This window comes from Corvus hawaiiensis, chromosome 9 (genome assembly GCF_020740725.1).
Source record: "Corvus hawaiiensis isolate bCorHaw1 chromosome 9, bCorHaw1.pri.cur, whole genome shotgun sequence".
Lineage (NCBI taxonomy): Eukaryota > Metazoa > Chordata > Aves > Passeriformes > Corvidae > Corvus > Corvus hawaiiensis.
In genome coordinates this window covers 1,720,172-1,747,884 of record NC_063221.1, presented here as the reverse complement: position 1 = coordinate 1,747,884, position 27,713 = coordinate 1,720,172, and the positions used below count along the sequence as shown (strand labels likewise).

Genomic DNA, 27,713 nt, shown 5'->3' with positions numbered 1-27,713 from the left:
CTCTCTCCTCTCTCCTTTCCTTCTCTCCTCACTCTCACCCCCACTGACACACCAGAAATCATGGAAGAAAACCAGCATGCAGCATCTGAAAGCCATCCACCACCCCTCCCTTGGAGCTCAGCAGCACTTTTCTCCCCACTGGACTAGACTGTCCAGAAGCTACTGGTGGTGTGCCCCACATCCTTCTACCTTTGAAGGAGCGTAGATGACCCTCTAGAAACGTGCACCAGCACTGAACCAGGACAGGAGCTGTCCCCAGTTCTGCTATAAGGCTTCATCCCTGCTTCTTTATTCATATCAAGAGCATCCTTGCTCTTCCTCCCTGCTCTGTGAGCAAAGGGTGTGAGAAGATCACACAATGCTCCTGGGAAGATCAGAATCAGGCTTTGAACACCTGCAAGACACGAGGCCTGTTAGGGCTCCTGCATGGGTAGCCCATGACCACAGCAGAGCCTTGCTTTGCTGACACGGACTGCAGGCAATGAACGGAGAGAGAATGTGTGTGCAAACCAGAACACTCCCACAGGTACCACTGTCTGCACTGAACCTTTGGTACTCACGGCAGGGAAAAGACGTAACGCCCACCAAATCCACTTGCAAGCTTAACGAGTTCTGGCAGCAATCCTGACAGTTTAGCTTGGCTGCTGCTCGTGACGACCGTCTGCACCTTCTTATCTGCTCTGCTATCCTGCCAAGAAAGCAACAACGACTCCCAGCTTCATGGTTTATTCCCCCTCCATATGTACAATTAAGTGTATGCATGACCATTAAAAATAAGGCTACTTATATCATGGCTCTGAAAACACGTTACAAACCAACTGTGTCCCCTCTCTTATTACAACATTCAAAATGCTTGGCTTCCACGGTGTGCAGAGAGGGGCAAACACAACCAGACCACACAGGTGATTGAGTGGTGCAGGGCTTTGGTAACTGGATCTAGAAGCTTCCTCCTGTAGCTGAGATAGCCAGACACAGCCAGGCCAGTGGGAGGCAGATCTTGATCCCACGATGTCTTGGCAAGGTCAGTCCAGGTCCCAGGAACTGCAGGCCCCCTCATCTCAGCATCTTGCTGCTGGCAGGTGGCCCACATGAAACTTAATCCTCTCCTTCAGAACTGCCCCTTTGGGGCAAGGAAGGGGTCTAAGGAGAGGAGGAAGGGGAAGGTGTCCTTCTCTTCTTGATGACTAGAGGACTTCGGTCTCCAACGGTGTCAACCTCGGTGACATTTCTCAACATATAATGCATCTAAAAAATAATTAATAAATCAAAGGAACAACAGAACCATACCATGATGGGATTTCAAAGTGAATTGCTTGCGTGTCCAAGTAAGGCTTAGAGACTTTCTTTTTCCAGTGAGGATGAAGAAGAGTCCAGATGAACGTAACTGGAGATGTGCAACTGAGGACAGCCCTGTGTGCTCCCGTAAGCTCCCTTCACAAGTAAATCCGTTCCCTTATGCAACAAGACAATCTTCCAGCTTCAGCTTGTGGCTCAATAAATTTTATTACTCCTTTTTGTTTTTATTTAAAAGAATTTGTTTTCCTATCATAAAAATTAGACAACCATACCACCACCACCACCAGCAAAGTCTGTGGAGTTAATGTTGATGGCACAGTTCACTGGTGTTACCAGTATCTCAAAATGTCCTAGAAAGTCCATAAATGGAAAAAAACCCAAACATGATCGTTTTGGGGAGGAACATCAAGGTGGTTTTGGTTTCTTGTCCCACTGTGGTTCCCAGATGAATACTGTAGCATATCAGCAGGACCAAGTACCTCATGCCTTGAGAGAAAACCCTTCATACCAGCTCCAGTACCTGATTAGTAAGGAAGACGAGACATTTAGAATAGGAATTTATGACATTCGGTATTTCCTACGTCAGCAAATAGATCACCAAGACAGGACTGACCCTTCCATCTCCACCCCTTACCCTTTCTTCACCAGCATGCAATAATATCCCACAAATGGGATAAGCACTTGGCAAGCATCCCAATTTTGATGTCTGCTTGTGTGATGATAAATTAGCCATGAAGCAAAACCATCCACAGATGCCTCATTTCCCCTCAATCACACAGCTCTTGGAAATCCTGTAACAGAGATCAGAGCTTTTGTCATCCCAGCCCTCTGTGCTCTTGTTTCCCTTGTCCAGGCTGGGATGGAACAGCAGCCTCTGGCAGCAGAAAAGTGCCTGTGGGGCTGCCACAGTCTGCATTAGCCTGGTTGGGCTTTACTGGGACAAGCTCTAGAGCTGTAGCTCATGGGTAATGCCCAGTATGGCATCTGTCCCCACAGTGGTGTGGGTTTGGGCAAACCCAGGCCTCTCCCAGACCATCCCACCTTCCCGCTGCATGCTGCCAAAGGCAAATGGAGACACCAGAGTTCTGACAGCCCTGGCTGTTTGCACATTTCTCTCTGTCTACCTTCTCTCATTAACAAGCAAAGTGCACGAGCAAAACCTCTCCTTTCTAATCATTGCTCTTGCTGCTGGATTCACTTCAAAATATCAAAAGTGTCAGTGCATTTTGTCCATTTTACTAAGGAGGAAGTGAGCAAAGTGACCACCAACCAATTCCAGAATGTGATAAATACCCTATGAATGAGAGGCTACAGCATCACATGCTGCAACAGCAGGAGTAACCCAGCCACCTGAGTCCAAGAAAAGGGGAAAAAAATCTTGACACGCAGTTAAACACAGACCACTTGGGTCTCTCACCATTCTTGCATTCTTGGTGATTTTTCCAGGGTGGTTCAGACCAGCAGCTCTGGTATGGCTCCAGAGAACTGCTACTGCCTCAGGAATGTGAGGGACAATCAGGACCTCAGCCTCATGACAGTGACAATGCAGTGTATGACTCTGCAGACAGCAGGTAAACCCCTTTAGCAGCAGCTCCAGAACGCTGCCAGGGGTCTGGGCTACAGGCTTAGGGCATTAACCACTAAACCTAACAGCATGGGTGGAGGGCAGTGCTGCTGTGTAGAATGTGGGATGAAGTTCTGCGTTTGGGTTCAGTTTGGTACTGCCTTGGCTGAGGGACACATAAAGAAGGGCAGTCTTTTCCCTATCATCACCTGACATTCCATGGATGGAAATGCATTGAACAGACACTCTGGGAGACTTAATTCAAGCGCTGAAAACCTGGCACTGCGCTGGCATCTCGGTGCACGGGGAAGGCTGATGCTTTCCCAAAGCTCCGTGCTGGCAGCTGCTGCATGGTTACTGCCTGTCTGAGCACCAGAGTCAGCAGAGACAGGGAGCATCCGTGCTCATTCCTGCCCTGCTCCAGCCACCTGCACACCAGCAGCTCAGCTCTCAGCCCTGCTGCACCTGCAGCAGCCAGAGGACGGGCTCAGGTTAACGCTGGTGAGTTAACACTCAGCCTCTGCGGCCTGGGGAGGTGCTTGTGCCAGGCTCTCTGTGGTGCCAGGACCCCAAGGAGCAGCAGCGGGTGCTGGATGGCCACCAGCAACTCTTCCACACCTCACTGCAACTGGTTTCACTGCTGGGGCACTGCCTGCTCGCTCCACTGTGTGCCAGATGCAAATACATCATTTAAATTACAAACCTCCACAGCCAAGATGACCTTCTCTAATGGTTTCTCCTGGCTGTTCAGTGTCTCTGACCTTGCTCTTTACTATCAACAGATTCAAGTGTTTAGAGGCGAGATGTGTAAAATAACTTACCTTAATTGTACCCTGACTGTTAGCAGCAATAAGCACGTTGGACTCCTGGAAAAAAAAAAAAAAAAGAGGCACTATCAGAACCTGCCATTACTTTTATTGCCCCCCTTTTTTGGATGAAGCAGCAGAGAAGAAGTTATTTTTATCTTAAACATTAGAAGTATATCTAATTTCAAAGGGATTTAACTCTTCCTATATCTGAGATGCTTTCAAGGCTAGAAGTCTTCATAAGTTAAACTACCTTGAAGAATTAGAAAGCAATAATCCTTAGTGCTTGTACAGAGCTTTGAATCTCCAAAGCAATTTACAAACATGAACTAAATCTCACAGCCTCCCTGTGAGGTGGACTAATAAAAATAATAGTTATTTTCATCTTTTGGCAGCCTATGGACAAAGGTCTCCAGCACCCTAACGAAACCAACTAATCACCGTTTCAAAACCCCTCCAGCTCCGAGTACAGGAGGCTGCAGATGAGTAAAACAAAGAGGAGGAGAGATTAGAGAGCAATAGCAGGTGCACCCAGTTTGAGAGGGAAGATAAACAGAGAGGGCTCCAGCCCTGCCTTAAGCAGAGAGGCAGCATCTCTTTACCTCCTGCCAATTGATGGAGTCGCATTTGGAGATATCCTGGTTGACTGCAAATTAATGGTCTGCTGCATCAGTCAGGCAACCCCCAGGCAAAAGCTGAAGGAGAGAGAGCATCTTCTCTCCAGACCACATTCCTCACGTGACCAGTAAGCACAGATGCACCCTCCCCAGCCAAAATCCTATCCAAAATCTACAGGGAAATCCAAAGGAATGACACGGTGCCAATAACCTAAAGCATGTAAGCACCGGGGTGCTGGCAAGAGCCCCAGACATGCTGAAGGAGAAGCACTGCCCCCAGATGGGTGTCCCACAGCCAGCCCCGTGCCAGTAGATGTAGTGCACGCTGCTGAACCGCCTGCTGCCAACTGTTTTCTCTCAAGACAGCTGATATCTTTCCTGAAAGATGTGTTTAAATTTCTCTCACTGCTGCTATCCACCCCCAGCCAAACTTGCTGTAATTATCCCATCGCTTAACACATGCATTTTTAATAAACTTAGTGACTAGAACACGCCCCGCTCCAAAGGGAGTGGGAAGGCAGCTCAACACAGCCCCAAGCTGGCTGTGCACTGCTTCATCATGAAATTCAGGACTTTGCACAGCCCCCAGATTTGGGGCAAAGGGAGAAAAATCCCCTTCATTGTGAAAATCCACAGAGCAGCTAAGAGTAGCCTTGTGGTGGACCACTGGGCTAACTGACACAGATAGATTTGTTCACCCTGGTACAATCATTAGAGGGTTAGTTAAAACTCCTGGTACTATCTCACTAATGATCCTCCAAGTCTAAGCTCCTGAAAAGAAAGTATGTCCTCAAATGAAAAATATACTCCAATTTCTGTTCAGTTGGTGGCTAAGAATCTAATCCAGTAAACTGCTCAGCTTCTGGTTAAGCATTAAAATCAAAACCCACTGAGGGGGGGAATGCAGATATAAATATTATTTGGGTACTGAAACAGGGACCAGGATGCCCAATAGGATTCTGGAAGCAAGGGAGAGGGACCAGCAGCTATCTACTGTGCAGTGCAGGAGACCTGAACTCCTGAGTACAGATGATGCAGGGTTTGAATGATTCCTGCTTGCACTGTGAGTGACTGGTAATTCATCCTGCTGCTGCAGTCTGCTGGGGTGCCACTGTAAATGAACTCTGTTTCAACAAACAGTTTTACCTGCTAAATAAAATAAAAAGGCCAGAGGGTAATTTACTCTCACTCCCTTGTTCTTCAGAAGCCCCTGAGTGTTGGGTTTTTTTCAGCAGGGTCTGAGCTAATCGCTGCTCTGCTGCTTTCATCCACAACCATGAGATGCAAACAGGAGCAGACAGCAGCAAAATTAGCACCAAATCTGTCACAGAACAAACAGTGACTTGCTTGTTAAGGCACTCTAGCGCTGCTTCTCCAGGAACACAGCTAAGTAACTTGTTTTTAATCCTCCAAAGAAACAATGCACTTCCTTTCGTGTTGCCTGTAAAACAGTCAATATACTCGACGTGTTAAACACCTAAAGAAGTCGTGAAGTTGTTTAGATCTGTAGCTTTGTAACTCGTGACAGCCATGTACACATTAAACCAATCATTTTGCCAGGACATGTATGAATGGAGTCACCAGGACCTCAAAAGAAAACCACGTCACCACTGACCTGGCAGAGCACCTATTTCCCCAAACACACTACTATGACCAGCTGTATCACTGAGGCATGAAAAACAGGGTCTCACCATCCATTGTGGCTGCATGTTCTACTTTACCATAATCAATTGGTGTTTCTGTGCAGGGCAAGAAGGTTTAAAGACTGGTCTTACTCATCCCTTCCATTTCTGCTGCCTGCAGGAGCCAGCAACTCCCAAAGCAGAGGCAGCAGGATCTTCAACGATCCAGCCCAAGTGAGTAATCCTGCTCTGAAGAAAGCAGTTATTAAAATGACTCTTCTACACATGAATAATCTTCTCCTATGAGTGGTTTGCACCTCCAGCCCCTCTTAGCAGGAGAGGCAGAAGGAACCAGCTGCCTTTGCTAAAACAAGATTGAAGAAGAAAAAGGAACAAACATAACAAAAATTAAGAGTTTAGGGTTTACTGCCTGGCAAGCAACAGCATTTTGTTCTGTGTGGCTGCTAATCTCAAGCATTACTGCACCCCAGAGGAAAGCCACTGACCGTGTCACCTGCTGGAACGCGGCAGCCTCTGCTCTGCACAGCACGGCAGGTCAGGAGCGATGGGAGGAGACGCCCGCGGGGCGCTCCAGTCCTGCCAGGAGGTAGCACCGCACCTCAGCGAGCCAGGGGGAGCCACAGAACTGACAGGAGACACCTTCAGAATCTTGGTCCTCTAAAGGCAATGGAAAAAAAAGCTCTGGGGATGTGAAAATTATGCATCTTCTCGTCTTTCAGTGTTACGTATGAATTAACAAATTTGATTGGCAGATGTAGGTGCACGTCAGGACTCATGTTAAGATTAATAAAGGGTGCAGTTCCAGAACTGCTCTAACGTGCTCCAGGGCTGAAGTTCTGTGCTAAGACCTATGAAAAACTTTCTTCATCTGCCTGCCTTTTTTTTTTGACTGCAGAGACAGCATTATGGGAAATCTGAAGGGCAGTTCCTTGACATGGGAAGGACTTGACTCCACCATAAATCTCTGTTATTGCACAGGCTGGACACATATTCACAAGGAGGTAAGCATTATGTAAAATGAAGTAGTAAATTGGTCTTGAGTGCAAAGACAGACCAGAAGCACCTCTGTCCTGAACCTGACACAACCCCGTTTCTCCAGTCTGAATATGACTGGTGCACCCACAGTAACTTTGGAGCATTCACCCACAGGATTCGAAGGGACTTTCACTGATTGCACCAAAAAAAAAAGAATTTTTTGCAGCACATTCTTGATGGCAAAGAAAAACAAAATCAAGTTTAGGACCTTCCTGAGTAGATGAGATACCTGCTACATTCATCATTCGAAGGAACTGTTCACCTGGTGACAGCTGGGTTTTGAAGCACACTGATTTCCTTCCCTCCTAGATGAGCCCTATTTTGGATGGCCCTGGGGAAGCGATTTGTACAGGAAAGGAGCAGAGGAGAAGTAGAGTCTGGCTGACTGCTGGTATTCATGCAAGAGTAGTCAACACTAAGACAATCAGAAATGCTCTGGATGTTTTGCGAGGTTTGAAGACATTCAGCTGAACAACTGAAAAGTTGTCAGAGCTGCTCCAGTGCAAGAGGGAGTCAAAGACAGCTGAGGTTGTAGCTCTTCCCCTCCTTTGTGTAAGAAAGCATTGCTGGGAGGGGAGGATAGCTGGATGAAGGTGATCCCAGATGGACAGTTGTTGAAACCACACACACATCTCCTTGAAGGGACACCCACTGATGCCCAAGCGGACTCAACTCTACGGAGCGAGGAAGAGCTCTGGACAGAGCCTCCAGCAAAGCTGTGGCCCATCCTCCAGCACCTGCACAGCTCCTCTCTGGCTACCCCTCCTCACCCATAACGATGCCTCACTGTGGCTGCAGGAGCTACACATCCCTCTCACCAGTGGGCTCGTGCGAAATCATAGCTGAGCATTTTAGTCCTCCTCTGCTGACATCAAACCTGTGCCAAAAGGGCTCAAAAAAAAGGCAAGATGAGCACAAATCACTAAGAATTTTTTTTCCCTTTAATATAATCCTTTCTGAGACCATTCCTCCCCTGTTATCCCACACATATATCGGTCCTTGAAGTGGAATTCAGAAGCCCACACTGAAGGAAAAGCTGAAGAGATTGTTCCTTAGGATTAGAACAGGCGAAGCAGGATGCGTTTCCAAGTTATGTGTGCACATTTTCACACAATGGACTGGAAATCCTTTTTGGGTCTTTCACCATATTATAAATAATTACAGGCCATAATGTTTGTGCTTCTTTGTTATCCTTCCTTTTTTGCACAAATAAAGAAGATTTACCTCAAACTTCCAGCACAGCCATGCTCAGGTAAGCATGAGTTTTCTGGATTTTCAGCTAGGTTTGTTCTATGGATTCACCATTTGGGTTCTTAAAGATCTCATTTTAAATTAACAACTTCTCACCTTCCCTACCCAGCAGATGTTTTGGCTAACAAATGGCAGGTTTGTCAGCACTTCTCTTTCAAGCAGACAGACTCACTGTTGGGCAAGCACAACACTTATTCCAAGGAGCTGGAGCCTAATTAAGCAAAGCTGTTGATACAGTGGGAAAATCATTGGGGTGAGAAAGCTTGCACTCAAGTGGCCATTGTCTGCTGTTATTTATAGGTAGAATAAAAGTATATAGTTGAACTAAATCTAGTGCTGTTTGTACAGAAAGCCCATTATTTAAGCAAATTTACTCCTACCTTACTGAAGGTGGCAACTATTACTCAGCTGCTGGCTTTTAGGACCGAGCTGCAGACCATCTGCAAGACGTATTTCAGCAAAACTTTTCCCACCGACGTCACACACAAAGTCTTTCCACACATCTCAATGTGCAGAAGTGGTTCCCCAATAGACCACCACTGCTTGACTGCTCTTCATCTTGTAATTAGCAGATTCTAATGGCTTTTCACTCTCATTCCCCTGAGCCCTGGCTATTTTCTTGTTGTATGACACAAGTCAGCTTTTTGTTTTTGAAAGAAAATTACAAATTCTAACCCAGGAAACACAATGAACCTCCAAGTGTACAAAAATCAAGAGGTTTTGAAAAGCAGAACTGCTAGATTAGATCCCTTCCCAGCAGGACAATGTGCTGCATGCCAAATTTTGGGGTTTTTTTCCTATTTTTGTGATAAAACTGTTATCAATGAAAGGTGCACAGTGGGTTGGTTGAAGTGGTGCACAACCCTCTATCTCCCTGTGAACCAGAATTTACTTTCTATGCCATCATGCTCACATAACATTAATCCCTTCTGAACAAATTTAAAGGAATATTTATTATCTATACTGTGAACATCAGGCTCAAGCAGAAATTAATTACTTTACACCAAGTGCTGCTTTACAGAACAAGGTCTAACGTATAAAAGATGTTGTACCAAAATATTTCAGGAGCAGCAACACCCAACTCTTTAGGTATTAAACCTGAACAGGACATGCACACCTCAACTGTGTCTTTTAATCCTTAGAAACTGTATTTTTATCTCATTCTGAAGGTAATTCCTTTGTTCACACAGAGATAAAGCCTCTTTAGGCCCCAGAAAAAAAGCAAAAACTCAATACATCTCAAAAAGGTCTTGTCTGTGCTTCTTTCTAGATCCAGCTGCAAATACACAATCTTTTGGGCTTTTAAGTCCATAAATGCTACACAATTATACCCACTCAGCATAACAAGGATATTTACTTAAAACGTTGAGCCACAGATTTAAAGATGATGGCACTCCTTTGACTCACTTTCTGTAGAATGAGTTGCCTACAGTCACATGCACATATGTATAGGTTCTTCTTATGTCAGAATTCATGGGCACAATGTAAAGCTTTTTAGAAAAAAAGTTTTCAAACAAATTAGTGTTTTCATCATCCTACATCATGCAGAGTTTGCAGCTTCCACACAAGATGAAGTGCATCTCGCTAGGAAATGGGCACAGGTAGAAATTCAACATCTCCTTGAATCCCTTCCCTTGTTTTTCAGCAATTCTAGACTTTAACCTCTGTATCTGGGATGCCTCTTGTCAAGTTTTCTGACACTTCCACGTCTGATGTTTTCTAGTTGCAACTCAATACACATGACTATAGCCCTTTTTCCAACTCCCTGAAGCAGTCTTCTCATTTTTGCATTTTTACAACGCATTTTTCTCCTTCTATTCAGATCAAACACAGCACAAGAAGACACTGTGTAACTGAAAGCTGATTTGTTATCATACACACCCAGGTCTGTATTCACAGCACATGGATGCCCTGAGGAGAGCAGTCCAAGGCTTGCTCCGATGACACACTCAAATAAGGAGTAAGCTATCTCTCAGCCAAGGGAGAGTTCTCTTTTTCTTAGCACACCCTTTTCATTGCAGCATGTAGCTCTCAAAAAGCCAGTATCAACAAGGCAACTGAAGGCAGGGCTAGAAGAAAATAGAAGCACACAGATATACAGTGCTGCACACAGGCATCAATTTCCTTGTTTCTACGCCGTCTTCTGAATTCAAGATGGAAATGGAGGCCAACGAGACTGATGGGAAGAAGGCAAAGAAAGCTCTGCATAGGCAGGAGAGGCCAGCCAGCAAAGCCCACCCCAGGTACTGCTGATATATTACAGGCAACTGCCTCTGCAATTTAGTCCTTCTAGAACAAAACTGCTATTGATGAGCACCTAATTTATTTAGAATCCAAGATGAGGAAATCTCATTAGACACTTATTATTCTGCATCTACTGCAAAGCAAGGTACACAGCTCTAACAGCTGCTGCACACTCCCCCATCAGGCAAGGTAGGGAGACATATGTTAAAACCAAATTATTTTGGCGTTAATCCTGCACCCCCAAAGGGCAAGTCTTCCCCTCCTCTCTGTGTGGGAATATTGAGTTCCACTGCCCATTTATCTGTGACAAGGTCTCTAAAGTTACTTGTTCCTGTGGTCATAAATCCTGGGATTTCAGGTGCTCCCCATAAACAATATGCTCAAGACCTTGAAGGAAGTGGCAGCAGTATATAAATACAGCTTACTATAAGCATCCAAAAAACATACACATAAACATGCAACACATTAATATCAATATTGCAAAACCACAGGAAATGGCAAGGCATTACTTCAGTGAAGACAGTTTTAGCATCAATTCTTTTAAGACTTAAAACTCCCAAATATTCATTTGGCAATGCAGTGCTGTACACCGCTTGACAACTGCACGGTTTGAGACCTGCATTCCTCCTGCCAATATGTTTCCCCCCTTTCCCTTCTACTGTTTGTTGTTTATTGTCATTACATCATGCTGGAGGTGATGTATTTAATCTCTCCCTAGCCAAGGTCAGGCTGCCCTGCCCATCAGTGCAGTATGGGGCAAAACCAAGCCCCAGGGTGTTATCATTAATATTGCTATTGCCGATGTCGCCCTTCCAAACTCACATCAGAAACAAAATATACAATCTGGACAAACAGCCACCAATCTGTATGAGAGTATTCAGAAACATCATCTAAATCTGGTACTTTCAGATTTTGATTTTGTGCAGACCAGTGGCAAACCATCAGGGATCAGAGCTGTAAACAGAAATCAGTAGAATGTGAAAAGCCTTTTCAGTTCAAGCTACCCTGAATTAGATAAGACAAGCAATCCACCCTACAAACACAAGAGCTATGCAGCCCAGTCCCAAAGCACAACAAGGACCACAGCTCCCAGCTGCTGGACTAGGAAAAAATGGATGCAGGTGGGAAGCTTATGAGAGAAAGGTTCTCCCCCAGGAAGATAGTTGGGCACTGGAACAGGCTCCCCAGGGAGGTGGTCACAGCACCAAGCCTGACAGAGCTCAGTACGTGTTTGGACAACACTCTGAGGTGTGTGGTGGGATTGTTGGGGTGTCCTGTGCAGGGCCAGCAGTTGGACTTCATGATTCCTGTGGGTCCCTTCTAACTCATGGTATTTTATGATTCTCTCCCAGCTCCTTGGTTCTCTTTAACTTACAGCACACTCCTTGCCCTTCCTGTGAAAGGCACACTTCAATCTGCTAGAGCCCTGCTTCGTGTTCAGATGGTTCTCTCGTGCCTCTTTCACACTCATGATGTACTTCTCCCATCCCTCTTATCTCCTCTATTCTTTTTCCTTCTTTTACCAAGTCAGTGATTTGTCTTCCAGCTCAACTGTACCCAACGCTCCTCAGCTCTCTCTTTCAAATCATCTTCACACTCGAATCAGCAATTTCCTTACTTGCGCAAGAACGCTTGGATCTTTCCAAGACCATCTGTCCCACGTTCTTCAGGGCTTTTGTATTTGTGAGATCACTGTCCCTGGCATGCCATTTCTCACCAACACCTTACTTTCAGCCCTCTGTTCTTGGTTTCAACTGCCCCTTCCACAGTACTGGGTACATCTTTCCACCTCCTCTTGTGAATTCACCTTTGAAAATCCTGCTTACAGCAGTTTCCTTTCCTTTCCAACCCTCCAACACAGCAGCACCGACAGCAATGTGCACATCTTCCTTGGGGCCAGAAAGGGAAGAGATGATGGTTAGCCTTCCTTTCTGGTCCCAGTATCTGATCAACCAACTGTATCTGCTTCTAGAGGCTGCTTTCCCTTCTTGGTTCCTGAGCTCGTTAGTGCGCTAGGATGACACATCTATCCCCCTGGGCCTGGGCTGTCAGCTACAGCTCCTTCCCACATCTAAGAAACATTTGCCTAGATAAACCCCAGAGGACAAAAGGATATAAGCAGGCAGAAGCCTTATGGTTAGGGACTGCAACCCCATGTTATTTTGTGGGGACAACCACAAAAGCTGGGCCAGGAGCATCCAGCTGCAGAAGGTGATCCACGTCAGCAGCTCACAGATGCACACATGCCCCAGATATCCTTGCTTGCATGCTTTTTCCTGATACACAAAAGCTAATACTGCACATCAGCTGCTGTTCTGAGCTGGAGCATGGTCCTCTGAAGGCTGACAAATGGTTTCCCAGCTGGGCCAAGAGGGATCACTGCTATGTGACATGTCTCCTGTGCTCTATAAAACTCAGCACACTGTTGATGCTGCCAGCAGCTCGCCTGGGCCAGGCACCAGAATTAAGACACCGTTATTAAATTGGTTCCCACATAGAAATACCACAAAATAAGCCATTAGCCATTGGTCCAGCTCCTGCTTTCCTTCCTTTCCCAGTGCCATTTGTTTCAGTCACTAAACAGCTGAATGATAACAGGCTTAAAATTGATCCAACCACCTTGATGTTAATATTTTAAATTATTAAGTCTGAGTTCTCTAATGCCAATAAATCATTTATATGTGCACATTTAATTAACAATCCAATCAGTAAAAACAACTTTGCATTCGCGCCACACATTTTATCAGAGGAACCAAAGACACGTTACAACATTAATTAAGCGTAATAAATGCCCTGGTGAGGTAGCCAAGTATTATCCTACATGTGGGGAAACCGAGGAAACACACTTGGTGGATTTGCCCAAGGTTAATCCTGATGTTCCCAATGAGGTGTTGAAGAAAAAAGGCAGGGATGAAGACCACTGAGGTTTAACTCTCCTAAGAAGAATTCCTGTTGGAACTGCAGTATTTACGTATTTGCTGATGGGAAATCCATTCCAGTTGCATTCCTCTCCCAAAAAGACTTGAGGCACAAACCACTGCTATCAAGCATGCTGAAAACCAGCCCTCAATTGTGACAGCCAGCCAGGTGAGGTCAAACACACTGGGTCCAACACCATCCCCAGCCAAGGGTTCTAAGGATGTTTTATGACCTTTCCACCCCACAGTTCACACCTATGCACACCCTTAAGCTCATGGGATGCTGGACACTCACCTAGTGGTCGGAGGTCCTAGACCTACAAGAGCGTCTGGCAGCTCCCAGGTGCTTCAACAGCTCATCCAGCCCTTGGGGAATTTCATACCAGACTCCCAAGTGAGGGGAAATTCCTGAATGACCCAAGCTGACCTCTGGAGAAAGAGGCCTTGCAGCTGTGTAACTGGTGCTAGTGGGACAGGCTGGGGAAAAAACCTTCCTAAACCCCTCAGATGAAATCGTCCTCTCAAGGCAAAGGTGGAAGAACACTTCATGCATCACAACCAGAGATGGTGGCAATCAATACAGGAGGATGGGTTAATCACAGGTGATGTCAGGAATGATGAAGGGAGCCAAGCTGAGCCAGGCTGGCTGGGTCAGCAAAAGGGAAACACTTTGGCAGAAACTCATGAAATCAATTTATTTAAAACCGATAGTGGATTCATACTGTGCTACTGTTCATTTTATATGGTTGGCTGTCAACAATCTGGGGCAGCCAAGCTGTCTGTCTGGGCAACACCTAGTATGGTGGGGCGACCTGGCTGGAAGCCAGGTGCCCACCAAAGCCAGTCTGTCACTCCCCTTCCTCAAATGGACATAGGAGACAATAGGCTTAGAATCGAGATAAGGACAGGGAGAGATCACTCTCCAATTACCATCACAAGCAAAACAGGCTCAACTTGGGGAAAATCCGATTTATTACTAATCAAATCAGAGTAGGATAATGAGAAATAAAGGAAAATCTTAAAAACACCTTCCCCCCACTCCTCCCTTCTTCCCAGGCTCAGCTTCACTCCTGATTTTTTCTATCACTTCCCCCCCAGTGACAGAGAGGGGCAAGGAACTGGGGCCACAGTCAGCTCATCATGTATTGGCTTTGCTGTTCCTTCACTCCTCAAGGGGAAGACTCCTCAAGCTCTTCCCCTGCTCCAGCCTGGGGTCTCTCCCACTAGAGCCAGCTCACAACCTCCTTCAATGTGAGTCCTTCCCACAGGCTGCAGTTCTTCACAAACTGCTCCAGTGTGAGTCTGTGTGGTCAAAAGTCCTGCCAGAAAACCTGCTCTGGAGTGTGGGCGCCTCTCTCCACGTGTCCACAGGCCCTGCTGGGAGCCTGCTCCAGTGTGGGCTTCCCACAGGGTCACATCCTTCTTTTGGGCATCCACCTGCACTGGCACAGAGTTCTCCATGGGCTGCAGGGGGATCTCTGCTCCCTGTGAACCTCCACGGGTTGCAGGGGGACAGCTACCTCACAGGCTGCAGGGAATTCTCCTGCTCCAGGAGCACCTTCTCCCCCTCCTTCCTCGCTGAGCTGTGGGTCTGCAGAATTGTTTCTCACATATTCTCACTGCTCTCTCCCTGATGCAGCTGTGCAGCATTCCCTCTCACCTCTCCTCAAATACATCATCCCAGAGGTGCTACCAGCATCGCTGATGGGCTCAGCTTTGGCCAGCGGTGTGTCCATCCTGGAGCCAGCTGGCACTGGCTCTGCTGAACATGGGGAAAACTTCTCACAGAAGGAACCCCTGCAGCCCCCCACTACCAAAACCTTGCCAGGCAAACCCACTTAGTAAATCACATCTCCTGCAGATTGTAGTTTCTTTGCCCCATTCTAATGAAAACCACCTCCACTCCCAAAACTGGTCTGATACAGAGAATCAAAAAAGGCTCAGCCTGAATTCTGACATTTAGTTTCTATGCTTTATCTGTAATAACATCCCTTGAACATACCCAACCATTTTTAAGTGGGATCCCACCACCAAACCAAAGCCAAATCCTGATACAACAGTATCCCAAACCAACCAACTTTGAAAGTTCGGGACATACTTTTAAATCCTGACCATTGCATTAGTGGGTCTTAAAATAATGTTGCAGGGGGACTTGAGTGCTCAATAAACACATTAACTCTTCTAAATGTTTTGCTTATGCCAGCTGGAAAAGAAGGATGATGGTTTCACTGCGCCTGCAAGCCTTCTAATTGTGTTACTGGATGGGCCAGAAGTCTGGCAGCCGTGGAAATCAAACCCTTCATTTCTCTTCAGGCCAAGAACAGTGTATTTAATAGCAATGGGAATGGAGTCACAGGTCCAAGTGTCAGCACTGAGGGGGCTGTCTGAAGCAGGGAATGACAGCACATGTAAAGCTGAGGCTGCAGGCAGGGAGCATGGGGAATTACACATCTGTGGGGCAAGCAGGGCTACAGCAATAGGAAGAAACACACCAGGAAAGCAAAAATATCTCATCCCTGCAGGCTGCTTCCAGCCAAAGGGCTGCAGGCTGCTTGCTGGTAAGAACAGACAAGGGAAGGATACCTGCAAGATGGCTCAGCCTGTAGCTGCATAAGCCACTACTTATATAAAAAGATATATTTATAAATATCTTGTCCTTTTATCTTCTATGGAACACACATGTGCCACAGAAGTGAACAGCACCAGGATCTGGTGAGATAAAAGAAATGATAAACGGTTTCTTGCAGAGAAAACTCAAGGCACAAACATTAACACTAGCACACCAAGAAGCTTCATGAAATTATACCCATAATAATGCTATGTATAACGTATGCTGGTTTGGGAAAAAGGACTGTGATTTAAGGAACTGAAATTTAATTAAGGTAAAACAAAAGTTTCCATTAATCTTGAAAGATTTCACAACCTGCTGCTCTCCTTCACCATCCACTCCAGCTAATGCTGTAATGGGATCAAGTGCAGCACTCTGGACCTGAAACCTCCCGCAGTGCAGACACGGCTGGGCAAGATGTACCAGAGCACGTGGCCTTCCCTAGGCTTGGGAAATAGGACACTTTGTCTCCTCAAGTATTGTTCCAAAAACGCCCTGAGTGCAGTGGACACATATTTTCACTAGCCAGGATGCACAGGAGAATGAAGAACAGATGTTGATAAACTTGAGAATGGCAAAGACAAATGGCCAGAGCCTAGACCTGCAGGCAGGCCCTGCTGATGTGCATTTCCTGTCACGAGCACAAGTCTTCTCCTGAGCAGGTAAAATTCCAGTTATACTGAAATCTTCTCCCTGCGTGAATTCCAGTCATAGAGTTGGTGTTACAAACGTTTCCTGTCTTCTGTTCCCATGGTACAGGTAAGCACAGGTAAGGATGGGGCAGCAGAGCAGTGAATCCTCCCCAGCCAGCAGAACCATCTCCTATACACCTGTGGCCAAGAAGGGGTTTAGAGCTGGCTTGGCTCACGGTCAGTGAGGGCTCTGTAGATGTATTTTAACTGTAGGGAAGAAGGAGCTGACCTGAACCACGGCCGGGTCATGTCTGCAAAGCTCTTTGGAAGAGAGGGATCTTTGCTTTGCACAGTGAAAGATGCTGGAATCTCTGAAAGAAGATATATCAAAGCTGTTTTTGCAGGTCAGCTTTCAAAGTAAAGCCACAATGCAAACTATCAGCTTTCAGGACAAAATTGTATGGCTGGTATTGAAAAAGACAATACAGTAAATTGCATTTTAGTAAGGTCTGACTGTACATAAAAAGTGAGGAACTTCATTAAACAAGATCATACAGAGTACAGATGATACACATGAAGTTGCTTTCTGATATCCTACTCCTGATGCTTTCTCCATTGTATTTATCTGAGGGGAGAAGGGAGTGAGACCACAGCTATGCCTTAGGCATTAAGAATGATGAGAGTACAGATTTATAGCTTTAGCACAATAAATGCAAAGCATGGCATCTTCCCTACTTTGTTCTGCAGAATGAACTATTCAAAAGATAATAATGAACTTTGCATCATCTAGAGGACTCAATTGTGCCTTCTGCCTGCTTCCCTCATCTCAGCCATCTAAAACACTCCTGAATCCAGAAGCATGAGTGAAACCAGAAACTAAAATGCACCCGAGAAGTCAGAAATCACTGGGTCATTCAGCTGTAGAAAAGCATTTTGGATTTGAAAACAAAGGATGCAGAAAGAACAAACAAGGAAACCCACCGAGGACTGAGATTAAAGTCAGAAGCAAATACAGGATGTCTTAAGACGAGTTCATTGATTGTGAAAGGGAAAAAAGCCATCCAAACTCAACGCACAATTCATACTAGACAAAAATTCTCTATTCTTTCATTCACCTTCCAACTTTCCCTCTCCTCAACTTGCTCATTCACCTCCCTGCAACTTACCTTCCCCTAAGGAATACCAGGAGGCAGCCCCTGAATTCTAATTGCATTTGCTATTCTACTAAATCCCATAGATTTAAATGGGCAAAATTAGCTGAGTTCACCTATCAGGCATTCTCCACAATGCTAGAGGAGAAGCCACCTGAAGCTGTCGACGGGCTTTCTTTTGTTTATGGCTTTTAAATAATTCAGAGAGGAGCTGTCAAGTTGAATCTGCAAAGCTCCCTTGACTTTGGACTTACGCTATCAGACTGCTTGCCTATTGTTTATAAAGACAAAAAAGGAAAACGTTACGGGATCATATGTCTGCACAGGAGGGGAGTCAAGGACTAGGAGAACAAGGGCTGTCAGGACAGAAGTCATAAAAAATACAGATGGGAAAGCAAAAGTAGGCAGTAGGTGAAATACAGATGTACCAGCAAGGCAGCAAGACCAAGTTGCCAGTCTGGTTGTGCTATAAATACACAACACTAGCAGTTTCTTGTGCAATATGATGTTGTCCTTCAAAAAGGAAAACCCCAAATGCAAATGGTTAACTTTAATTAGCAATTAGAAGCCCATCTTCCCAGCTATACAACTGCAGCTGCCTCTCCCAGATCTGTCTCACTTCTGCAAACCCACGACAGCTGTCAGGCAGTGGGCCAGCACTTAATAATCATTCCCAAACCTCAGACAGCACAATTCCATCCTTTCTTTCCTTTTTTTCTGGGCTCTTTGGGTAGACAAAGATTTACTGAGTCCTACCTGGGGACACCAGCAAACCACAGGCAATGGCCCCTGGCATCCCAGGGAGTTCATACATTTCAAGGTGCCTTTTAGAATTATTTTTTTCTTAAGTGACTCTGTGGCATGCACAGTTCTGATGGGGTTTTGCACAGTCATTTTCAATCAAAGCTGCAAACCTGACTTTAAAGAAAATGACTGTTTCTTGAAGCAGCAAGAATGGAGAGAGGAGGGAAACCTCAGGATGTGCGGCCTGCTCCACTCATGCACATCCCTCCAACCAGAATGCAATCACCTCTACAACCAGTTTGCTAAACCTAACCAGAACTTTAAAAAAAGAGCATCTTAATACCAAACCCAGTAACTATGATTACAGTCTTGCTCTAACCTACTGAGCTGGATTAACACTTGGCAATTATACTTAGCTCTGGATGCTGCAAACAAAATCCTGCCCAAGGGCTCTCCCCACATGGTAGGACATTGCAGCTGAGGATGCTGCAGGAGCTCTCTCTCAGCACACTGCAGGATAACACACGTGTAAGGAGGGGAACGATCTGATTTAGTTGGCTGTCCTAAAGCAGACAGAGACCTCCACTTTGCTCTAGGAAGACTGCAACAGTGGACAAAAAATATTTATTTTGCCCATGACTGGACCCAAAGGGTCCCAGCAGCTTCCAGTCCTAGAAAATTTCATGATTACACCAGCCTTTTATATAGTGTCTTTTATCCTGGGCTCCTGACCGTATCAAATGCTAAATGAAACATGATGTAAGGCATGCAAATAAGCCAAAGAAGAGAGGATTCACATAATAGGAAAATATCATTAAGTGGAAAAGTTTAACTCAGAAGGTCAAAGTCATTCTAACCAGAAGAAAGAGATGCTGCACGGGGCACACTCACATGCCCGAAAGCCTTAAACGGTGCTCAGTGACTGCCAGCCAACAGCAGGGCCTGAAGCTGCAGTGTCATTAATAAGTCCCTGAATTTCTTGGCCTTGAATTCACTGCTAAACTCCAGGGAACAGCTTGCCAGTGGTGTATTGCCTGCCAGCATCCCCACAGCAAGATGCTGCTTCACCACTCCCTGACCCCCTCCCCTTTTGTTAGAAATTATTTTAAATGAGGTACGTGCATCTGAAATAAGCAATGCCAGCTCCCAAACTTCACTGGTAACAGTCCACTGTCAGGTAAGAGCCCTGAAATGAACAGAGGGGTTGTCAAGTTCCCATGTCACTGCCTGGAAATCCTTTAATTGGCTGCTTCCCCCCCATGCTCTCTCGTTGCCCTCAAAGAGCAAAAACCAGCTGATATCGTAACTCTGTTCCAGGCTGGAGATTTAGGATGACCTTATAGGTCTACACACTTCCTGGTGGAAAACAAGAGGTTAGAAAAAGACAGGAATTCTAGAAAGCATGTTCTTGTTATTATGGGCAGTGAGCACTTGGGGCTAGCACCAAAGGGGAGCCATGCTGCGGCTCTGCTGGACACACTGCCCAGTGCTGGAGCTTGTCCTCCTCTGGCTTCTCAAAGAGGCATCAAAGCTGCATTAAGGTACTTCACTGTCCATCCTGGCTACTGCACAAACCCAGGAGCAGCTCAGTTAATGGCAGAACTTAAAGCCATCAGAGGCTTTTGCAGGTCGAGTGAGCCTTTTCACTGCATGCCAAAGTAATTTCCAGCTAATCCATTACACAGATTTAACCCATCCTGTACTACACCCCCTAACGACTTTATTCTAAAAGCCAGAAAGCATTTTACTTTCTAATGAGCCAGCAAATGAATAAAAAGCATCTCTCTTTGTGTAATGTACTCACAAGCAACTCTCTCGTGGTTGTGATTTTTCAGCACTGCGAGACTGAAGTGAGATCTGGGTAATGTTCTACATCACTGTTTAAGAGCAATTCAATCATCTTTGTTCTGGATTAAGTCTTGCTCCCGATTAAATTTAACAGAGCAATGAATAGAAAATCCATGACTCAGGAAGTAGGCAGATTTTATCTTTAAACCCAATTCACAAGTAAAATCATCTCTCTTACAATAGATAATTCTGCTACTGTTCAAGTTATTTTCACACAGTGGCTATAAAAAATTATCTCTAGATATCTCAAATGGAAATGACTGTTTTTAATGCTCCCTGTCACTCTGAATGCATGCTAAGACTAACAATACTGCATCAAAAAGAAGAGCTCAACAATCAAGAAATCCATTAAGCTACCAATGGCACTAATAGAAAAAAAAGAAGTTGAAAAAGACTCAAGTATATAAAGAAAAGAATTACCTATTGAGATAATAGGAATGAACAAAACCCCTTGTGTTGCACCACAGTACCTCTGATTTTCTAATATCCTTCAGCTACATAAATATTAGAATACAAACCCCACCTTTGCTGACAAAGGGCGACGGAAGACAAACACTTTTCTTTTTTTTTTTGCTAATCTGCTTCATCCTCCCTTTGATTTCAGATATTCTTTCTGAAGAGATGCTGCTGTTGACTCATTCCTCAACAGACACCACAGAGCTGGAGCACGTGGCCAGTACTCTCTGCTTTTCTCTGAGTCTGATGGTGCTTAAAACGTTTCAGAGCAGAGATGGGGAGAAATACAGAACAAAATACAGGGGATATAAGAAAATAAAAATAACTGTCCTCTGTCAGGACTACTCAACTTACTTCTTGTCACAGCAAACTTACATGTGCTGTTACAAACAGCAGTAGAAAATCTCCCACATTATCATGTCCTGCCCTACCTACACCATCCAAGGAAGAGATATAGGACTGTATAACGAAACTGCCTCTAAAATAAAAAAAGCCAAACACAGAGCACATACACAGTGTGTGTTTGTGAGGATAAGGAGAGGCAGAGACACTGGCGTTTGGTGTCACAGTCATTACTTCATTAACTTTGATGTGTGATGAGCTAGGCTCAAATTCTGTATTCATGTGTTATCTGAAATCAATACAGAAGCTCCAGCCTGACTGAAAATACATCACAAACCTACCTCAAATTTGTTTGCAAAGGAAAACAGCAGAAACGTCAAAAACCTGTGCAAAAGTAAGTTTTCTTAGCTCCCCATCTCACTCCAGAATGGGTAAGTCATAGGTTCACAATGAATAGCAAAATCCAAAAATTTAGTGGTGGGCTTAAGAGGAGACTGTCCTTGTCCCCGCAGCCATGCTCAGACATCTCTGCTGTTGAGGGAAAACCAAGGAGCACTATGGCAGGAAGAGGAGGGAGGGCTGCAGAGGGTGGCCAGGAGGCATGGAAAGGGTCTGAGTTCACACTCAGGATACGCTGGGAGAGCCGTGGCCAAACTGCATGCCTTCACCCTGAAACAGCACACCTAGCAAACATCTATCTGAAAGGAATCTCCAAAGCAGGAGTTTTCTTAAACAAACTTCTGAGCCTCAGAGTGATTTTTCTTTGCTTGCTTTTGGAAAGCTAAATATACACATTCTGAAGTTTTGAAACAAAGAAAACTCCCAAGCTCCCAATGCTGGCTGCTGCCTGCTGTAACACCAGAGGAAAAGTTTCATAAGCTGCTAACTCCCATTCTACTTCCAATTTCCCAACAATCATGTGGGTTTTTTTTCCATGTGTCTCCCAACAATTTACGTTTCTTCTGTTGCATTGTCAAGCAAAGCATGAACCTGGGAAAAACAGAAAGCCAACAGCGAGCTGAATCCCTTTGTATTAAATAAGGACATTTGTATTTCACTTTCAAGTAGTTTTCTCTCTTTTTTTGTTACTTCTGCTGGCCCAAATTTATCTTTTCAAATGCTGTGCAATTTGTGAAGCAAGACATGCAGAGAACTATTAACCTATTTTAATCAAGGATATTTCACTCTAAACAAGTCAAGATATCCCCCAAGCACACACTCCCCAAACTAGAGCAGCTTACTGTTATTTAGGGGTTGGAAGAAACTTAGCCAGAGCAATCTGCTTTGTAGAAGGTCTTTCTTGGAAGAAAAAAGGCAACGAGGTCTCAATTGATCAGCCTAGAAACTAGGAAGAAAGAATCATGAGTGCCTGATTAACACGAGGGTTCTTGGCTGGCGATGCCGAGCCTCTGCCAGCGTGGGTAGTGAGGAGGGACGTAGCTTCTCCTCCTCCTCCTGCAGTTAATTTATGTGCTATCTGCAGATTACAGGTAAAAGGAACTTTTTTCTTTCCTTATTTAATGGATCTGAACCAAACTTTCTTCCCAGTATATGCAATATTGCATATAGTATCTCTCATTATTATAAATACTTGGGAAACAATGCTCTGCCTCATCTGCAGCTCCTCAGGCTGCCCCAGCTACACCTCTCTGCTTAACTTAATATTCACTTCAGACATAAAACAGTAAAACTAAGAAATCCAGTACTGCACCAAACAGCTCACTTCTGTCTGGCTTTAGCAACTAGATAAGCATTTTGGAAGTGATTACGACATACAATACCATAAGAGACATTATTATTTAAAGCAGCACTTCCCTCGCAGAATTCCCAACACCTTGTGCGAGGGTGAACTCCCGTCAGCTGCGCAACCTCAAATTTAACAGTGCCATTTCTGTCAAAGAGGCACTCATTACATTACTAAACATAACCTTCCTGTCATACTGGCTTTCTCTTCCTTACAAAAGACTGATTATTATAATCCTGTGTGTAACCTATATAAAACAATTATGCCTCCTAATTACATATCACGTAGTTTCAATTCAGACAGAAGATTGCCTTCAAAGAAGCGACCATTTTCACTCTGTGCACATACCTAGCTCATCAAGCATTACCTAGAATTAGAGCAGAACACCACCAAAAGAAATTTAAATAGGTTAAAAGGATACCAATTGTGTTGCTGTTAGAAAATCAGTCTAAGCAGTTGTTTTTGCAAGCCTTTATTCTTGCTTTATTAACATGCAACGCAATTGGCATTAAGCTGGTCACAAGTTAGTGCATTTCAAAAGGCTTTGGGGCTTTGGTACTGACAACAGAAGGGCAGAGAGCACACAAAAACTTTCAGAATGGATACCCAAAGCCAAGCAGTAACTCTATTAATGCACAGACGTACATAAAGTAAAGCTTTTGCAGAGAAAACCACCTATGCATAAATGCTCCTACTTCCATTTCACCCAGAGGTTAAATTATCTGATCAAAATCTTGTGCTGGAAAGGAAAAAAATCAGTTCATATTTTTTCCACTTCATTTAGACTCTGTAAAAACATTAAATCCTGTCATTAGAATTGCTTAATTAGGAGTGCTAGAGCAAAAGGTTGATGCAGCTCATGAATTGTGACTGCTGAATGGTGGTGGCCTGGCAGGATTTGCCATCAATATTAGCACTGAAGAATGGGGAAAAGAAAAAAGAAAAACACAATATTGTGAGGTTGTTTTGACTTTAATTGAAGCAGTGTCACTTGTTAGAGGGAATGAGGTTATAAACCAAATTCAAACAGCAGTGACAGCAGACCACCATCCTTGCAGGGAATTCTGCATCTACATGGAAGCTGGCTTCAGAGGCAGTGCCTTCAGCCCAATGCCAACGGCATTTCAAAGCCTGTCTCATGCTAGCTTTGGTCTTGCTGCTCTGAAACCGAAGTCCTCCTTTAGCAGTAAGTGTTGGGACACACAGCTCTACCCCTGCAGCTCCTTTCTTCAGTGAGCCCCTTCATCTGCTTTGCAGCACACTGAATACTGCCCGACGGCTATCGGCTCCCGGCACTCAGACCTCATCTCACTGGCACTTTGTGCCAGCCAGGGACTTCAGCAGATGGCACTTCACACAGAAAAAAGTCAGCATGAGCCTAGCAGTGGAAAGTAAAGCAAAGGCTGCTCATGCAGGAGATGCTCTGACTCAGAGGAAACCAGCTTTAGTCGGAGCTTGAGATCAGGCAATTTTGGCTCAGTACCTACAGAACTTGCCAGGACCCTGCTGTGACCTACTGCTTTCAGGGGCTCTGCTCCAGGACACTACACATCATATACAGTGGGTCCAGGGGAGGCCACAAAGCCGATTAGAGGGGTGGAACACCTCTCCTGCGAGGACAGGTGGGGTTGTTCAGCTTGGAGAAGAGAAGGCTCCAGGAAGACTTTACTGCAGCCTTCCAGCACTCAAAAGGAACCTATAAGAAAGAGGGGGACAAACACTTTAGTAGGGCCTGTTGCAACAGGACAAGGGTGAATGGTTTTAAATTGAAAGAGGGTCAATTTAGAACAGATATAACGAAGAAGTTTTTTTCTAATGAGGGTGGTGAGGCACTGGCACAGATAGCTCAGAGATGTGGTGGAAGCCCCATCCCTGGGAGTGTTCAAGGCCAGGTTGGATGGGACTTCGAGCAACCTGCTCTCATGGAAGGTGTTTGTGTTTACTGATGGTCTCTAAATGTGCCTTCCTACCCGAACTACTCCATGATACTGTGATTGTAAGACCCCCCCAAAAAATACTAGGAATGAGCCTTCCTGCCCAAAGGCTAAGGGCTGTAGGAGGGCAGAGAGAGCACTGCTGCCACCTCTAATTCCCACAGTGGCTGAAATGCCAAAGGCACATTGCTAAGAAAAGGCATGGTAAGAGAGAAGCTTACACTTCATGATAAATAGCTTTCCAGGCATCATGTGAAAACCCCCCAAACCTTACAACAGCCTGATCAATTATTTAATCAGTGGCTTTAGAGCCCAACAGGGTACATATCAGAGTCCAGACCAGGGGGCCCAACGGCAGCACTGCTGAGACTGGGTGGAAAGGGAATACAGTTGTCCAATCATTTAATTCTAAAAGCAAGTGCTCTCTCTGAATACAAACCTGCTCTTTTTTTTCTCTCCAACCCAGTATGAGTAACACAAATAATTCTCTTTGCAGTTGTGCTGTTTGGGGCACAGCTTATGTAAGGGCCCCATGACACATACTGCTGCACCTTGCAACACGATGATTCAGTAGCAAGCTGAGGATGGAGTCGGGAATGAAGTCCAGGTTCCATGTGAATCCCTGACTTCAGTTCATCTGTCATAAAACTGACACTTGAATAAAGAATTGATGGTTACTAAAGCAGCTGAGTGCCCACAGGAGAAAAACATCCACTTAGAAGTTTAACAACAGCTACAGAGAGACTTCTTTGCATCCCCAGCTCACTGTGTGTAACACAGCAGTATGATTTGCAATTGCATTGGGATGCTCTTATTTTTTAAAGCTTAGGAAACAGCAAGTGCCTGCTCAGACCTCTGCTTGCACCAGCAATGATCTGCAATCCATTATCTCTACAGCTGCACCACTGGGATCACCTACTGGAACTGTAATGTCAACAGCACTCAGTTATGTTGGCCACTATGTCATTCACTCAGTCTAGAAAGGTGACTCCCATAAGAAGGACCTCAGTTCCATCTACAGCTCGCTCTCTACTCGACATTAGAAGAGATGCACTGATGAGCAAATATCATCTGTAAAAGTCTGAAAGAGTAAATACTGTCTTCATTCAGGAAACAGATGGACTTTGACGCTGCAGCCATTTTCTGTGATTATGCAAGGAAAAAAAAAAAAAGTGCCTCACCTTGCAGAAGGAGAGAAACTGAGTTTGCAAATGTAAAAGTTAAAACCAACAAAGAAGAAAAACCCGAGCCACCTACATTTCTTAAAGAAGCTATTCTTAAAATAGAAGCTACGATGATATCAGAGTGCTGCAGTACCGCAGGGGACCTGAACTTCCAGAGATGAGCAGAAGTGCCAGACTCAGCCCCCGTGTCCTCCGCGGTGGCACGGGCAGCTGCTCTGCATCTTGGAAAGGAAGAGTTAGCACAGGTACCAGCCACTGCTCCTGTGCCACCCTGAGCCTTGAAACAGCAACATAAATGGTGCAATAGAAGTTTTTGCCCCCAAACACCCTAGGCAGGAGGAGCACAGTGGACTCTCCTGGCTCCCTTCACCCCTGTGGCAGTGGTGTGGTCATGTCCTCACTGGGAGGAAGCTCAGAGGGTACCCTGCAGCCAGGGAGGAGACAGTAAGGAAAGAACATTTACCAGTATTTTTCTTCTTCTGCAGAACTCTCAAAATTAAACACTTCCTCATAAAGTCGGTCATTTGCATAATCACATTATCAAGATGGTCTTTCACATGGATCGAGGTGCCAACAGACTGAGATTTCAATATAATGCACAAACTGTTAATAAGAAGAGTATGATTTCTCCCCCCCCCCGCAAAATTCTCCACACTTTGACTCCAAGGTTTTTGACAGGGAAGAAAATATTGTTAGTCACCTGAGTATTTTTTAATTAATTCTCCTTAGCCACAGAAAAAATACAGCCCAAAATAGAACATTTGAAGAGATATGGAGATGAAAGGATATGAGCATGTTCAGCACAAAGGATCATACATACTTACCTTGTGCCATCTTTTATCTGCAAGTAGAAATTATTCTGCATAAGGAATTAGTTTTCAAGCAGCACATAAACCAGTATATACAATGTGTGTTGGCACACATAACTAATATGCTAAAATCTGGGGAGGGGAAATGAAGCACATATGACGTATCTTCTGATGTTCTGAGCTCCATTTGCTTTTAAATTTTAGATTTTCAAATGTGTAAGGGAGCAGTAGACATGAAAAAGGTAGATGGAAGAGAAATCAAATACATTTACTACCTAAGGAAAGCGCAAAATAAAAGTCAAAGAAAACTCTGCGTTTAAAGCATTGCCAATGGCCAGAGAGCAGAGGGCATGTCAAGAGGAGTGGGAAGCCATCACACAGACAGCTGTGAGCCTTGCAGCATGCAGGCTGTGGGGATCAGACAGCTTTCACAGGAGGGAGAAAAGCCTTTGAAGACTTTCAGGTGGGGGAGAAAAAAACCCAGTAGAATAAACCCGATCAAAGCCACATCTTGTGTTTTTCAGAAGCTGATTGCTCTCAGCCTTCCACAAACTGCTGTGCATTTCAAGCACAAGAATGAAGACCTCTGTGTTTCCAGCATGAAGCAGTGGTGTGGGACTGCACTGGAGGATAATGTGCAAGGACACAAACTTGGGAGATGCTGCACACAAATGCTACAGGCCAGTCCTGGTCTAGCAAAGAAAGGATGAGTCAGAAAACAGCAGATGCCCTTCCAGAAAATACCTCATGCTGTGACCTGTGGCACAGCTGGTATCAGAGGCAGGCACGGGGCAGCTGGGGTCTGATCACTCCAGGCAGGCATTTATCTCCTAAACTTTAGGTTTCTACCTGGCTATTTCCTGACATCTGAACAGGTAAGTTAAGGA

At 45.0% G+C, this 27,713-nt stretch overlaps 1 protein-coding gene and 1 non-coding gene across 3 annotated transcripts in view; both read right to left on the bottom strand.

Moving 5' to 3' along the window:
- Positions 1–710: 710 nt before the first annotated feature.
- The window catches only part of COP1 (COP1 E3 ubiquitin ligase), a 124,586-nt gene continuing 97,583 nt past the window's right edge, over positions 711–27,713 (bottom strand). For both annotated transcript variants that reach the window (XM_048312580.1, XM_048312581.1), the window contains exons 19-20: positions 3,682–3,726; positions 711–1,816 (exon numbers count right to left, since the gene is read on the bottom strand). In XM_048312580.1, the coding sequence (XP_048168537.1) occupies positions 1,799–1,816; positions 3,682–3,726 (63 nt within the window). In that variant the 3' untranslated portion in view covers positions 711–1,798. The remainder of the gene's footprint in view (positions 1,817–3,681; positions 3,727–27,713) is intronic.
- LOC125330535 lies at positions 19,035–19,179 on the bottom strand. The gene has a single exon (XR_007205585.1). It is a non-coding gene; the product is annotated as a small Cajal body-specific RNA 3 (non-coding RNA).